We start from the raw sequence: 13,874 nt of genomic DNA, 5'->3' as shown, positions 1-13,874 counted from the left end.
CACAATACGAAGCATATGTCAGTGCTGCTTTTTAAATGCAATTGCCGTCTTTTTTTTTTTTTTATTCACTATAGCTCACATTAGCTGTCAGTTTCCTGGAAGCTAAAGGATACTTTGTATCTTTTAAGAAATTGAAAGAAACCATTATTTCTTTTGGGGAAATAAACTAAAATAAACTTTCTCCTTGCGTCTTCCAGGACAGCTCCCCTTGAGACGTAGAGCTCCTCCCTCTGGGTCAGGAAACATGCCATCCCCTACGCCTTTAAAAGGCGGACCTCCAGGCCTCTATCCCAGTTTTTAGTGTTTCCTGATCCGGAGGGAACACGTTTAGGAACCTTTAGATCTTCGCACTTGGGGAGGTCTGTCTTGGAAGAGTGTGACAGAAGGCCCACTTACCTCTTCTCCCTGCACCTTCCACAGTGAATGGGGCTGGTGGTGGTGGTAAAGCCTTCATATGCAGGCGGGGGACCGGCAATGGCGGAGTCACGGTAGGGGAGTTGGAGTGTCTGGCGGTGAAGTTGGGGCATCCACTCCCTCTGGGCCTGCATGTTTTCCTTTCCCCCAGGCGCTCGGTGCAGGTGTGCAGAGCGCTGGGCGGAAGGAGGCAGGCGGGACTTCCGGTAGGGGCAGGGCCCTGCGTTCCAGGGGTCGGAGGTCTGGTGCATCTTCCGGCGGACAGGGCCCTGCGTCTCAGCAGGGCCCTGCGTTCCATGGACTGGAAGTTAGGCTACTTCCGGGGGCGGGTCCTGCGCTTCAGAGACCGGAAGTCCATCGCAGTGATGTCATTGTCGGGCGCCGGAGACGCTGGTTCCGGTCTCCTCAGCAAAAAAAGGCGCAGGCTTCCACCTGGGATGGTCAGTGAGGCATGAAGGCAGCGGCACTGTGAACACGCCAGTCGGAACAAGATGGAAGGCAGACCATTGCAGGCAGATCCTGGTTCCAGCACCGGCCCCTCTCAGGTAGGCTTGTGGAGGCTCCCCTTAAGCTGATCCCTGGGAGGTTGGTTATTGGTCCCCTTAGTCCCTGTGTGCAGGTGATGGTGAGCATGCTGCAGGTTTCCCCTTACACTGGAGGTAGATGGAGGCTTTTTGGTGCTGAGGGTCCATGTTGTTCTTGTCTTCTTTTTCTTTAGGTTAAAACCCAGGACAGGGCCCCTGTACAGGCCCCAAAGAGGAAATGAGCTGTGTGTGCGGCTAAGTTAGGGTCTGAGTATGAGAAACCCCTGTGCCGCAACTCCATTGACAGTTTATTTAAGGATGAGTCCTTCACGGCATGTCATAAGGTGTTATCCTCCATTAAAGGACATGTCTGCAACTTTCCAATTCTTTAGGTCACTGATAGGCTTCAGACCCTACTAGGGTTTGGGGTACAGTCTTTAATGGCGGTAGGGGCTGCTAGGCAGGAGGCCCCAGAGGAGGAGGAGGAGGATCCCCGATCCCTGGCTTCTTCTCAGGCGGGTTCCGGGTCCGAGAATGAGGAAAGCCCTCCTTCTACAAGTTCTAAATACAAGCTGACCTTACAGGATGTGGAGGATCTCTTAGGGGCCATTTATTAAACTTTGGAGATTGAGGAGGAGGAAGTGGCCTTGTCTAAGCATGACTTCATGTACCAGGGGCTTCATGCTAAGAAGTCCAGGGTTTTTCCAGTGCATAGTTCCTTGATTGATACTATCAAGCAATAATGGGAAAATCCGGAAAATAAGCCATTCTTTTCTGGGGCTCTGAAAAGAAGATTTCCTTTTGATGAGGATCCGTCACAGCCTTGGAACAAAGTTCCAAGATTGGACGCTCCCTTATCTAGGATTTCCAAATGAATGGATCTGGCCTTCGAGGACATGAGGACCTTAAAGGACCCGATGGATACAAGTGGCGGGGTTTTTGGTGGATGCCTTGGCTGAATCGGTCAAACTAGCTGCTAGGTCTTCGGCCTTAGTGAATTCAGCCCAACGGGCTTTATGGTTAAAGACCTGGGTAGGGGACTCAGCGTCCAAATTGCGCCTCTGCGCTTTGCCCTTTTTAGGGGATAATCTTTTTTGCCCTGGGTTACAGGAGGCTCTCGAACGCACCGCCGATAGAAAGCCTTTCCGGAAAGCAAAAAGAAAGTTTTCCCTAGGAAAAGTTTTCACCCTAAAGCCCAGATGCTGCAAAGTAGGGAAAACCAACCCAAAAAACACTGGACAGGACATAAGAATAGGGGAAAGGGGGGATCTTATTTAATCCTCCTCAAGGACCCTCTAAGTCACAATGACTTAAGTATCCCGGTGGGGGGAAGGTTGGGGTCCTTTCTCCCTCAGTGGGCATTTATCTCCCCAAACCCCTACATTTTAAGCCTGATTCGGGAGGGGTACAGACTGGAGTTCGATTCCTGTCCTCCAAGCAGCCTTGTAGTCACCAACCTTCCCAAAGACCGGGGGAAGGCTCAGGCTCTATGCGGCCTTATTGGGGATCTAGTAGACCAGCGGGTTCTAGTTCAGGTGCCTCGGAACGAACTGGGTTCAGGGTGTTATTCCCACGTTTTTGTCGTGAGAAAACCCTCGGGCAAGTTCCGGTTGATTTGGAATCTGCGGCCTCTGAATCAGGCCCTCAGATACAAGCATTTCAGGATGGAGTAAATCTATTCTGTAAGGAGTATCCTTTTCCAGGGGTGCTTTATAGCCACCCTAGATTTGAGGGACGCTTATTTTCACGTGCCCATACATCAAGCGAGCCAGAGATACTTAAGGATAGCGATAAGGATAGGTTTGCAGATTTTCCACTGGCAGTGTCGGGCCTTGCCCTTCGGGCTAGCAGCAGGACCAAGAATATTTACCAAAGTATTGGCAGAAGCCTTGGTTCCCCTAAGAATGAGGTCAATCACGATAGTTCCTTATTTGGACGATCTTCTTTTTGTGGCCAGATCTTATCAACAGCTGGCCGAAGATCTACAGGTGGCTCAGAACCTCCTTCAGGGTCTAGGATGGCTCATCAACAGAGAGAAGTCGGCTTTGACACCCTCCCAGAGAGTAGTTTACCTGGGGTACGAAATTGCGTCTCTAGAGAGGAAAATTTTCCTTCCTCGGGAGAAGGTCATAAAGATGGACCAGATGCTGGCCAGGTTGCAGTCCAACCTGTCGGTTTTGGTAAGAGAAATCGCAAGAGCAGTAGGTCTGATGACATCTTGTTTTCCGGCAGTTCCATGGGCAAGGCTCCACCAAAGGCCACTTCAGGCTTTCCTGTTGAGAACATGGGACGGGGACAGCTCGGCTTTGGAGCGGGCGATCCAGCTCCCGTCCAAAGTCAAGAGGTCTCTTTGGTGGTGGTGAACGGAAAGGGGCTAGAGTGGGGTCAGTTAGCTCCGCTCATTGTGACGCCAGACGCCAGCAGTTTTGGTTGGGGAGCCCATCTAGGGGAGATGACAGCTCAGGGAGAATGGTCCCGAGCAGACTCGTTAAGATCCTTAAATCAAAGGGAGCTGATTGCAGTTCAAAAGGCATTGGAGGCCTTTGGGGCAAAATTGCAGAACCAGCACTTGCAGATTCCATCAGACAACATAGCGACAGTGGCCTACATAAACAGGGAGGTACGCAGAGTTCTTCACTTGAGAAAATTGCAGGCGGTATTCTAGCCTGGGCAGAGCAGAACCTGCTGTCAGTTATGGCTGTTCATTTAAAGGGTTCACAGAACTCCCTGGCAGATTTCCTCAGTCGGAGACTGATCAGTCACGACGATTGGTCTCTCAATCGGGAGGTCTTTCAGGAGATAGTTCTCAGGTGGGGGACTCCAGAGATAGATCTTTTTGCATTCCAGGGGAACAGAAAAGTTAGAAAGTTTTTTTTCCCTGAATCCGCAAGAGCAGGCCTTGGGGATAGACGCCCTGTCGGCCCCTTGGGACTTCAACTTGGCCTATGCATTTCCCCCCGGTCAGACTAGTCACGGCGGTCCTGCAAAAATTTTTGAGGGAAAAGACGGATCTAGTCCTAGTAGCTCTGTTTTGGCCAAAGAGGCCCTGGTTCTCCCTACTGAACAGGCTAGCTTCAGCTCGCCCATTTCCTCTCCCGGAGAGGGAGGATCTGATCTCGCAGGGCCCTCTAATGTACCCGCGGATCAGAACCTTGAAATTGACGGCTTGGTTCTTGAAGAACAGCTCCTCAGGGCCAGGGGGTTCTCAGACGCAGTGGTGAGGACTTTGGTGAACTGCCGTAAGCCAGTAACCAGAGCCATTTATTCTAAAGTCTGGAAGAAGTTTACCTCATGGTTATCAGACCGACAGGGGCCCCTGGGCATCCTGGCAATCTTGGATTTTTTCCAGGAAGGAGCACCTTGAAGGTACAGGCTTCGGCCTTAAGTATTTTTCTGCAGGTCTCCCTGCAGCAGAATCCGTTTGTAGTGGATTTCTTCAGATCTCTTGTCAGGTCTAGACCTACTAAGGTTAGGTCCTGTCTGGCTTGGGATCTATCCTTGATGCTAAAGGCCTTGATTTTCAAGCCTTTTGAACCTTTGGAAGAGGCAGCGATAACATTTTTAACTTTCAAGATTGTTTTTTTGGTAGCTATCACGTCAGCCCGTAGGGCGAGTGAATTACAAGCTTTTTCTATTAGGGAGCCTTACCTGACCATGCTGGAGGACAGGGTTGTGCTCAAGACTGATCCAGGTTTTCTCCCTAAAGTGTCATCCTCCTTTCACAGGTCGCAGGATATAGTTCTGCCGACACTTTGTTCTTCCTCTGAAGGTAAAGAAGAAGAAAAGCTAAGTTTGCTAGATGTAAGGAGGAGTCTTATGATTTATCTGGACAGATCCCGGGAAGTTAGAAAGTCAGATTCCCTTTTTATTTTGTTTTCAGGGCAAAAGAGGTTTTGCAGCATCCAAAGCCACTATAGGTAGATGGATTAGACTGGCTATAGGGGAATCATACAGGGTTTTAGGTATTCCGCCTCCCCTTGTTAGAGCTCACTCGACTAGATTGTTAGCAGCTTCTTGGGCAGAGAGGGCTGGGGCTTCGCCGGAGGAGATCTGTAAGTCAGCCACTTGGTCAAAGTTCTCTACCTCCATTAGGTATTACCGTCTAGACCTCCTGTCAGACAGGGAGCAGGCTTTCGGACGCAAGGGCCTCCAGGCTGTGGGCCCGCCCTAAGGGGGTAAGTTCTTGATCATCGTCTCAAGGGGGGCTGTCCTGGAAGACGCAAGGAGAAAACCAGAGTTAGACTTACCGGTAACTCCTTCTCTACGAGTCTTCCAGGACAGCCGTGATTTCCCACCCTACAGAAGTATAACTGATGTGTATGATGTTATATATACAGTGGGGATCGAAAGTTTGGGCACCCAAGCTAAAAATTTGTATTAATGTGCATAAAGAAGCCAAGGAAAGATGGAAAAATCTCCAAAAGGCATCAAATTACAGATTAGACATTCTTATAATATGTCAACAAAAGTTAGATTTTATTTCCATCATTTACACTTTCAAAATAACAGCAAACAAAAAAATGGCGTCTGCAAAAGTTTGGGCACCCTGCAGAATTTATAGCATGCACTGCCCCCTTTGAGAACAGTCCATGACACTGGCATGTCTCAGCTTTGCAATCATCGTCTGGGAAGACCAGGTGATGTCAAACTCAAAGGTTTTAAATGCCCAGACTCATCTGACCTTGCCCCAACAATCAGCACCATGGGTTCTTCTAAGCAGTTGTCTAGAAAACTGAAACTGAAAATAGTTGTCGCTCACAAAGCTGGAGAAGGCTATAAGAAGATAGCAAAGCCTTTTCAGATGTCAATATCCTCTGTTCGGAATGTAATTAAGAAATGGTAGTCATCAGGAACAGTGGAAGTTAAAGCAAGATCTGGAAGACCAAGAAAAATATCAGACAGAACAGCTCGCAGGATTGTGAGAAAAACAATTCAAAACCCACGTTTGACTGCACGATCCCTCCTGAAAGATCTGGCAGACACTGGAGTTGTGGTACACTATTCCACTATAAAGAGATACTTGTATAAATATGGTCTTCATGGAAGAGTCATCAGAAGAAAACCTCTTCTACGTCCTCACCACAAAAATCATCGTTTGAACTTTGCAAATGAACATATAGACAAGCCTGATGCATTTTGGAAACAAGTTCTGTGGACCGATGAGGTTAAAATTGAACTTTTTGGCCGGAATGAGCAAAGGTACGTTTGGAGAAGAAGGGGCACAGAATTTAATGAAAAGAACCTCTGTCCAACTGTTAAGCATGGGGTTGGATCAATCATGCTTTGGGGTTGTGTTGCAGCCAGTGGCACAGGGAACATCTCACGAGTAGAAGGAAAAATGGATTCAATAAAATTTCAGTAAATTTTGGATGGTAACTTGATGCCATCTGTGAAAAAGCTGAAGTTAAAGAGAGGATGGCTTCAACAAATGGATAACGATCCTAAACACACCTCGAAATCCACGGGGGATTACATCAAGAGGCGTAAACTAAAGGTTTTGCCATGGCCTTCACAATCTCCTGACCTCAACATAATTGAAAATCTATGGATAGACCTTAAAAGAGCAGTGCGTGATAGACAGCCCAGAAATCTTAAAGAACTGGAAGACTTTTGTAAGGAAGAATGGGCAAAGATACCTCAAACAAGAATTGAAAGACTCTTGGCTGGCTCCAAAAAGCGTTTACAAGCTGTGATACTTGCCAAAGGGGGCAGTACAAGATATTAACTCTGCAGGGTGCCCAAACTTTTGCAGACGCCATTTTTTTGTTTTCTGTTATTTTGAAAGTGTAAATGATGGAAATAAAATCTAACTTTTGTTGACATATTATAAGAATGTCTAATCTGTAATTTGATGCCTTTTGGAGATTTTTCCATCTTTCCTTGGCTTCTTTATGCACATTAATACAAATTTTTAGCTGGGGTGCCCAAACTTTCGATCCCCACTGTATAAAGATATATATATATTTGTATGTCTTTTCAGTGTCTTCCGCTAGTTCTCAAATAAAAACTGGGATGGAGGTCTGGAGGTCCGCCTTTTAAAGGCGTAGGGGATGGCGTGTTTCCTGACCCGGAGGGCGGAGCTCTACGTCTCAAGGGGGGTTGTCCTGGAAGACTCGTAGAAAAGGAGTTACAGGTAAGTCTAACTCTGGGTTTCTCTCTTTTAGCTGGAGGGGGAAAGTGACAGATGAATTTCTGATGAATTTCTGAACTACTGTATAGTGAAGAAAAAAAAAAACGGTTATTACATTTAAAGACTGGCACCTGACAGCTGAGTGTAAAATAATTTTTTTAATTGCCAGCAATTCTTTTATATTCAGCTGTCAGTGGGGAACCCCGCTGACAGCTGAAACATTAACACATGGTTGTCACTACTAAAATATCGCATGAGTTATTAAAATAACTCATGGTATTTTAGTAGCATTTACTGTTTTTCTAACGGATTAATTGGTTTTCAATGCATTCCTATGGGAAACAGTGTTTCGGTTTACAAATTTTTCGCTATATGAAATGTCCTGCAGAACGAATTAAATTCTTAATCCGAGGTATTACTGTATACCCAACAAGGACCAGCGACGTACTGGTACATCACTGGACTTTGCTTATACCAGGACGATGTCTACAGCTGCAGGCATCATCCTGGTATCATTTTTTTCAGCCGGAGATCGACTTTCATGTAAAAGCAATCCTAGTGGCTAATTAGCTGCAGGATTGCTTTTACAAGTAGCGGGTGACGATGCCCCCTCCCCCACTACCTTCCACGGCCTTCTCAGGCAGTCCTGTGCCATTGGCGCAACCTGAGAATGCAGCCGGTGTTTCTGCCAGCTGACCATAGAGCTGATTGGAGAACAGAATGGTGCCAATCATCTCTATAGTCTAAGAAATCGGAAGCTACGAGTCTTTCATCACTTCAGTTTTGCAGGATATAAACAGCGCCATTTGTAAATTGGGAAAGCATCTGATCGCACCGATCTTGGTTTGATTAGATAATGTAAGGGCAGAGGAGTGATCTAGAGTCCGATAGACCACAGATTTCTCAAAAAAGAATATACAACAATGGCCATTGAAGTTATAGGGGATATTTGCATTCCCTGTGATAGCATTAAAAGTGATTACAAAAAAAAATAAAGGGGACAGTGTTAAAATAATTAAAAAAATCAAAATACCTAAAAAAAAAAAAAAAGAAAAGTACCCTTGCCCCCCCGCGCACATGCGCATCTGCTTTTGTGAGCGTTGACCTTGTGCCAGTATGGAAACAGCGGTTGCACCATGCATGTGAGGTATCGGCACAAACATCAGATCAAGGACCGTAAGTCTAACACTATACCTCTTCTGTAAATCTAAAATGGTAGCTTGTAAAGGCTTTTAAAACGTTGCCTATGGATATTAAAAAGGTATGCAGTTTGTTGCATGTGCAGTTTTAAAGCATGTCATGTTTGGTATCTATTTACTCAGCATACCATCATCTTTTATATTTTACCAAATAATTGGCCAATACTTTGTGTTTTTGTGCATTAAAAGTAAAAAAAAATTTAATTTAAAAAAATCGCGTTTGAAAAATCGCTGCGCGAGTACTATGTGGCATAAAGAAATTGCAGCACCCACCATTTTATTCACTAGGGTGTTTGCTTTAAAAAAATATATGATGTTTGGGGTTTAAATTAATTTCCTAGCAAAAAATACAGATTTTTTTCATGTGAACAAAAAGTGTCAGAAAAGGCTTGATCTTCAGGTGGTTAGAAGAGTGAGTGATGTGTGGCATAAACTTCTAATACTGGGCATAAAATGCCCCCACCCCCCCAAAACTACCCCTTTTTTGGAAAGTAGACACTCCAAACTATTTGCTGAGAGGCATCTTGAATCAATAGAAGAATTTATTTTTTTACCACAAGTTTTTGGAAATGACAAACAAAAAATGTTTTTTTTTTTGTTTAACAAAATTGTCATTTAAATGATTTATTGCTCACACGTGCCATGGATATATGTGGAATTACTCCCCAACATACATTCTGCTACTTCTCCCGAGTATGGCCGTACCATATTTGAGAGACGTTTCGGCAGTCTAGCTAAGTACAGGGACCCCAAAATCCAATAAGCACCTTCAGACTTTTAAAGGGCTTTTTTTCCTCATTAAACTTCCTGACTACCTATCACAGTTTCGGAGGCCCTGAAATGCCAGGATAGCACCAAACCCCCCCAAATGACCACTTTTTGGAAAATAGACACCCCAAGGAATTTGATAAGAAGCATGTTAAGTATTTTGCAGATCTTATTTGTTGCCACAAGTTTTTGAAAATTGAAGAAAAAAAACAAAAACATTTTTTTATTTTCTTTTTTTATATTTCAAAACCTTGTGAGAAAAAATTAGATTTGCAAAATACTCACCATGCCTCTTTATAAATTCCTCGGGATGTCTACTTTCCAAAATGGGTAATTTGGGGGGGGGGGGGTTTGGTGCTTTCCTGGCATTTCAGGGCCTTCGAAACTGTGATAGGTAGTGAGGAAGTGAAATGAGGAAGTTACGCACCTTCAGGCTTTCAAAGTGGTCATTGGATTTCAGGCTCCTGTATGTGGCTAGGCTCCCAAAAAGTCTCAAACATGTGGTACCCCCATACTCTGTATATGTAGCAGAATGTATTTTGGGATGTAATTCCACTTATACCCATGGCTTGTGCGATAAATATATCATTTAAATGACAACTTTGTGTAAAAAGAAAAAAAAAAAACAAAATTTGTCATTCTCCAATAACTTGCAGAAAAAAATAAATCTTCCATGGACTCGCTATGCCTCTCAGCAGATAGCTTAGGGTGTCTACTTTCCGACAAGGGGTCATTTGTGGGTGTTTGCACTGTCCTGGTTTTTTTAGCACCTCAAGAAATGTGATAAGCAGTCAGAAAGTAAAAGCTGTGTAAATTCCATTATAGATGCTATAGTTTGTAGATGCTATAGCTTTCACACAAAGCACAATGTACGCTTATTGGGATTTTTTTAACCAAAAACATGGAGTATAATACATTTTGACTTAAATTTATGACAAAATTTTAGTTTTTTTTTAATTTTTTTATCACAGAAACGAGAAAATATCGTTTAAAAAAGAAAAAAAACAATTTTTCTGAAAATGTTTTTTTGTTTATAGCACCAAAAATAAAAGCGCACAGGTGATTAAATACCACCAAAAGAAAGCTCTATTTGTGGTAAAAAAAAGGGACATAAATTTCATTTATGTACCGTATTGCATGACCGCGCAATTGTGAGTTAAACTAGTGCAGCGCTGTATAGCCAAAAAATGGCGTAAATTACAGTATCTATACCATAGTTTGTAGACGCTATAACATTCACACAAAGCAATCAGTATACACTTATTGTAAAGAGGCCTGGTCATTAAGCGGGGTAAATTCTCTGGAGGGCAAGTGGTTAAAGTAGTAGGTAAAGTTTTTTTTTTATAGGTTACAAGCCTTTGTCCAAACTTACCCCTTACCGCTGCATTACTTTAACTGATAATTGCACGGTCATGCAATGCTGCACCCAAATGAAATTTACATCCTTTTTTTTCCACAAATAGGTTTCTTTCTGTGGTAGTTGATTCTCTGTGCGGTTTTTATTTTTTGCGCTATTAAAAAGAAAAAAAAAAAGACAGAGAATTTTGCTATTAAATATGTCCAGTTCGAAAATTTATCAAAATTTATATTTCGTCATTTTATACAAATGAGTTCAAATTTCTTCATAAATTTAGTGTCTTTGCTAAAGAAAAAAAAAAAAATCCCAATAAGTGAAGTAAGTAAATTAGTTGGTTTTACATGAAAGTTATAGCATTTACAAATGGCAGTATATATACTGGGATTTTTTATTTTTACTAGTAATGGCAGCGATCAGCAACTTATAGCGGGTCTGCGGTGGGCATTCTGACACTGGGGGGAACTGACTTGGTGTCAAAGACATTCCCAGTGACAGCAATACAGTGATCAGTGCTTAAAAAAAAAAAAAAAAAAAGCACTGACACTGTACTAATGGCACTGGGGAGCAAAGGGTTAACATGAGGGGTGATCAAAGGTTTATCTGTGTGGCGTTTTACATACTGGGCTGTGTTTGTGCTTCACTGTACACACACTGCTTTGCATGAATGTTCTATGCACAGCCATACAAAGCAGTGTGCAGAAGCTGATTTTTGTTTACAAACAGTTCTCCCCCCCATCTGAAATGCTCTGCAATCACTGGGCGCCGGCACGTGACTACCGGCCGAGACCCAGTGATTGATAGCTGAGGCTGCGAATTGCAGCGTGGGTAGGACACACGTGCGTCTTGTGCGTGCCCCCTTCCCAGAAATGCGAAATCACGTATATTTACGGGATTTTACGCACCTATGGCGCCATGTAGCAGTACTTCTTCTATAGGGCGGACGGGAAGCGGTTAAATTAACCTTATGTATGGATTTTGCTTGTCTGTTTGACTGGAGTCCAGCTTTAGGTGCTCCTCCAGCACTTACTGTAAGCAAAAGACTGAAAATTTATCTGAATATTCCAGAACAAAAAAAAAAAAGCACTAGTTGAAGAAACTGGTTACAGCTAGTTCGAGCATTGGTATTGTCTTCTTCCTTGCCATCAATAGGCTGGTCACTGAATAGCTTGTTTAATGTCTTTTCTTATTCACAGATTTTGAAGTTGGCTTTTAATACATTGACATTTGTTTGCAGATGACATGAACTGGAATGCTTTAGAATGGGATCGAGCAGCAGAAGAACTCACGTGGGAACGGGTGAGCTTAATAGGAGTTTATAAAATGCATATGCATACAAACTAAGCACACAACAATTGCCGTTTTCTTGGAATATCTGGGGCACTGTAAGTAGAGGAATTATGCAAATGGTAATGTGGCTTCAGTGTACTGCTAGTGAGAGGGGCCTAAAGGGTCCAAGTTAAATAGAACCTGAGCCTACTCTCTATATACACAGAACACCTATCACAGTCCTTGAACCCAAACATTTTTGTAACATTTGGATAGAGTAGGGAAGAGTTTGAACTCCTGTGAGATGTTTGCCATCTGTGTCCCCATTGGGTAGATTGTAAGATTGGAGGGGGGAAGAAGGAAAGGGAGGGGGGAGAGGAAAAGGGGGGTGGGGTTGTGGAGGAGAGGTGATGGAGGGGCTGTTTGTTTTGGGAAGGGTAAATGCGGGAAGGGTGTAACGGACCCCAGACACCCATGACTGTGTATCTCCATCAAGAAGCTGCTTCTCAGGCTCTGGAACATGAGACCAGTGAATCTGGCTATTGTTACCCCAAGATCCAGACAATACCAGATTTGAAGAAAACCAGAGGTAGACTACTTTATTTGAACACAGATACAAGATATATACACTCAGTGGACAATCCCCCCTCCCTGCATAATAACACAGGGCGGGACAATCTACATTTAGTAACAAGAGACACACAGGTATTCAAACTTCACACCAGCAGAAAGTCCCATCAGGAGGGAGGCTGCTGGAGACCCCCCCCCCCCCACTAAGCTAATACACATACATCCCTTAACAGTTTGCTCCCAAGCCAGACAAACCATAGAACAATGGGATGCAGCCAGTAAACAATCAACAACCCCCACCCCACCTATCTCCTAAACATGTCTATACAGTCTGAGACAAAGCCCACACAATATTAGGACATATCACCCTGTACCCCTTACAGGCACAGGGTGATTTACACATAAGAGGGATATGGGGAGCTAAGACAGGGGTCTCCCCACCTCTCCAAAGTGAGCTGGGTTCCATGGGCCCCCCACCCAAAGTGACTCCCGTCACAGAGGGTATGTGCTAGGAGGTAGGATTGTGGCAGTGGGGCAAATTGGGGGAGGTGGGATTTCGGCGAGGATTTATGCTAGGGGTGGAGATTTGGGGGAGAGGATTTGTGCCAAGAGGGGGAATTTTGGGGGGTGGATTTAAGCTAGGTGGGAGGATTTGGGGGGGAGAGGATTTGTACTAGGAGTGGAGATTTGGGGGAGAGGATTTATGCTGGGAGCGGGGATTTGGGGGAGAGGATTTGTACTAGGAGTGGATATTTGAAGGGAGGATTTACACTAGGAGTTGGGATTTATTGGGAGAAATTACACCAGGAGGGGAGATTTGGGAGGAGGATTTACACTAGGATGGGGGATTTGGGGGGAGGATTTACACTAGGAGGAGGGATTTAGGGGCGAGCATTTGTGCTAGGATGGGGGATTTGGGGGTAGATTTTAACCGCTAGCCTACAGGGCACTTATACCCCCTTCCTGCCCAGGCCAATTTGAATGACAATTGCGCGGTCATGCAACACTGTACCGATATGAAATTTGTAGCATTTTTTTGTGACAGATAGAGCTTTATTTTGGTGGTATTTAATCACCTCTGGGTTTTTTATTTTTTCTTAAACAAACCAAAAACCACTGAAAATTAAAAGTTTTTTCTTAGTTTTTGTTATAAAATTTTGTAAATAAGTGATTTTTCTCCTTCACTGATGTGCGCTAATGAGGCTATAATGATGGGCACTGTTAATATGCACTGATGGACACTGATAGGTGGCATTGATGGGCACTGATGAGGAGGCACTGGTAGGTGGCACTGATGGGCATTGAAAGGCAGCACTGATATATGGCACTGACAGGCGGCACTGACTGGCACTGACAGGCGGCACTGACTGGCACTGACAGGCGGCACTGACTGGCACTGATAGGCGGCACTGACAGGCGGCACTGACTGGCACTGATAAGCGGCACTGACTGGCGGCACTGATAGGTATTGATAGGTGGCACTGATGGGTGACACTGAAAGGCAGCTCAGATGGGCACTGATATGTGGCATTGATGTGCACTGGTAGGGACTGATATGTGGCATTGATGTGGCACTGATGGGCACTGGCACGTGGCACTTTTGGGGCCACACTGATCATCAGGGCCCTGATGATCAGCGTACCTGT

The 13,874-nt window shown here is 44.5% G+C and overlaps 1 protein-coding gene across 2 annotated transcripts in view; it reads left to right on the top strand.

The window, feature by feature from the left end:
* Nucleotides 1-13,874, top strand: part of LOC149448987 (E3 ubiquitin-protein ligase MARCHF6-like) — a 327,203-nt gene that overhangs the window by 222,249 nt on the left and 91,080 nt on the right. For both annotated transcript variants that reach the window (XM_089693974.1, XM_089693972.1), the window contains exon 8: nucleotides 11,627-11,688. In XM_089693974.1, coding sequence (XP_089550100.1) covers nucleotides 11,627-11,688 — 62 coding nt within the window. The remainder of the gene's footprint in view (nucleotides 1-11,626; nucleotides 11,689-13,874) is intronic.

This window comes from Staurois parvus, unplaced genomic scaffold, assembly GCF_062004578.1.
Source record: "Staurois parvus isolate SC_StPar_1 unplaced genomic scaffold, SC_StPar_1.0 ptg000645l, whole genome shotgun sequence".
In the NCBI taxonomy this organism is placed as follows: domain Eukaryota; kingdom Metazoa; phylum Chordata; class Amphibia; order Anura; family Ranidae; genus Staurois; species Staurois parvus.
This window is presented reverse-complemented; position numbering and strand designations above follow the sequence as displayed.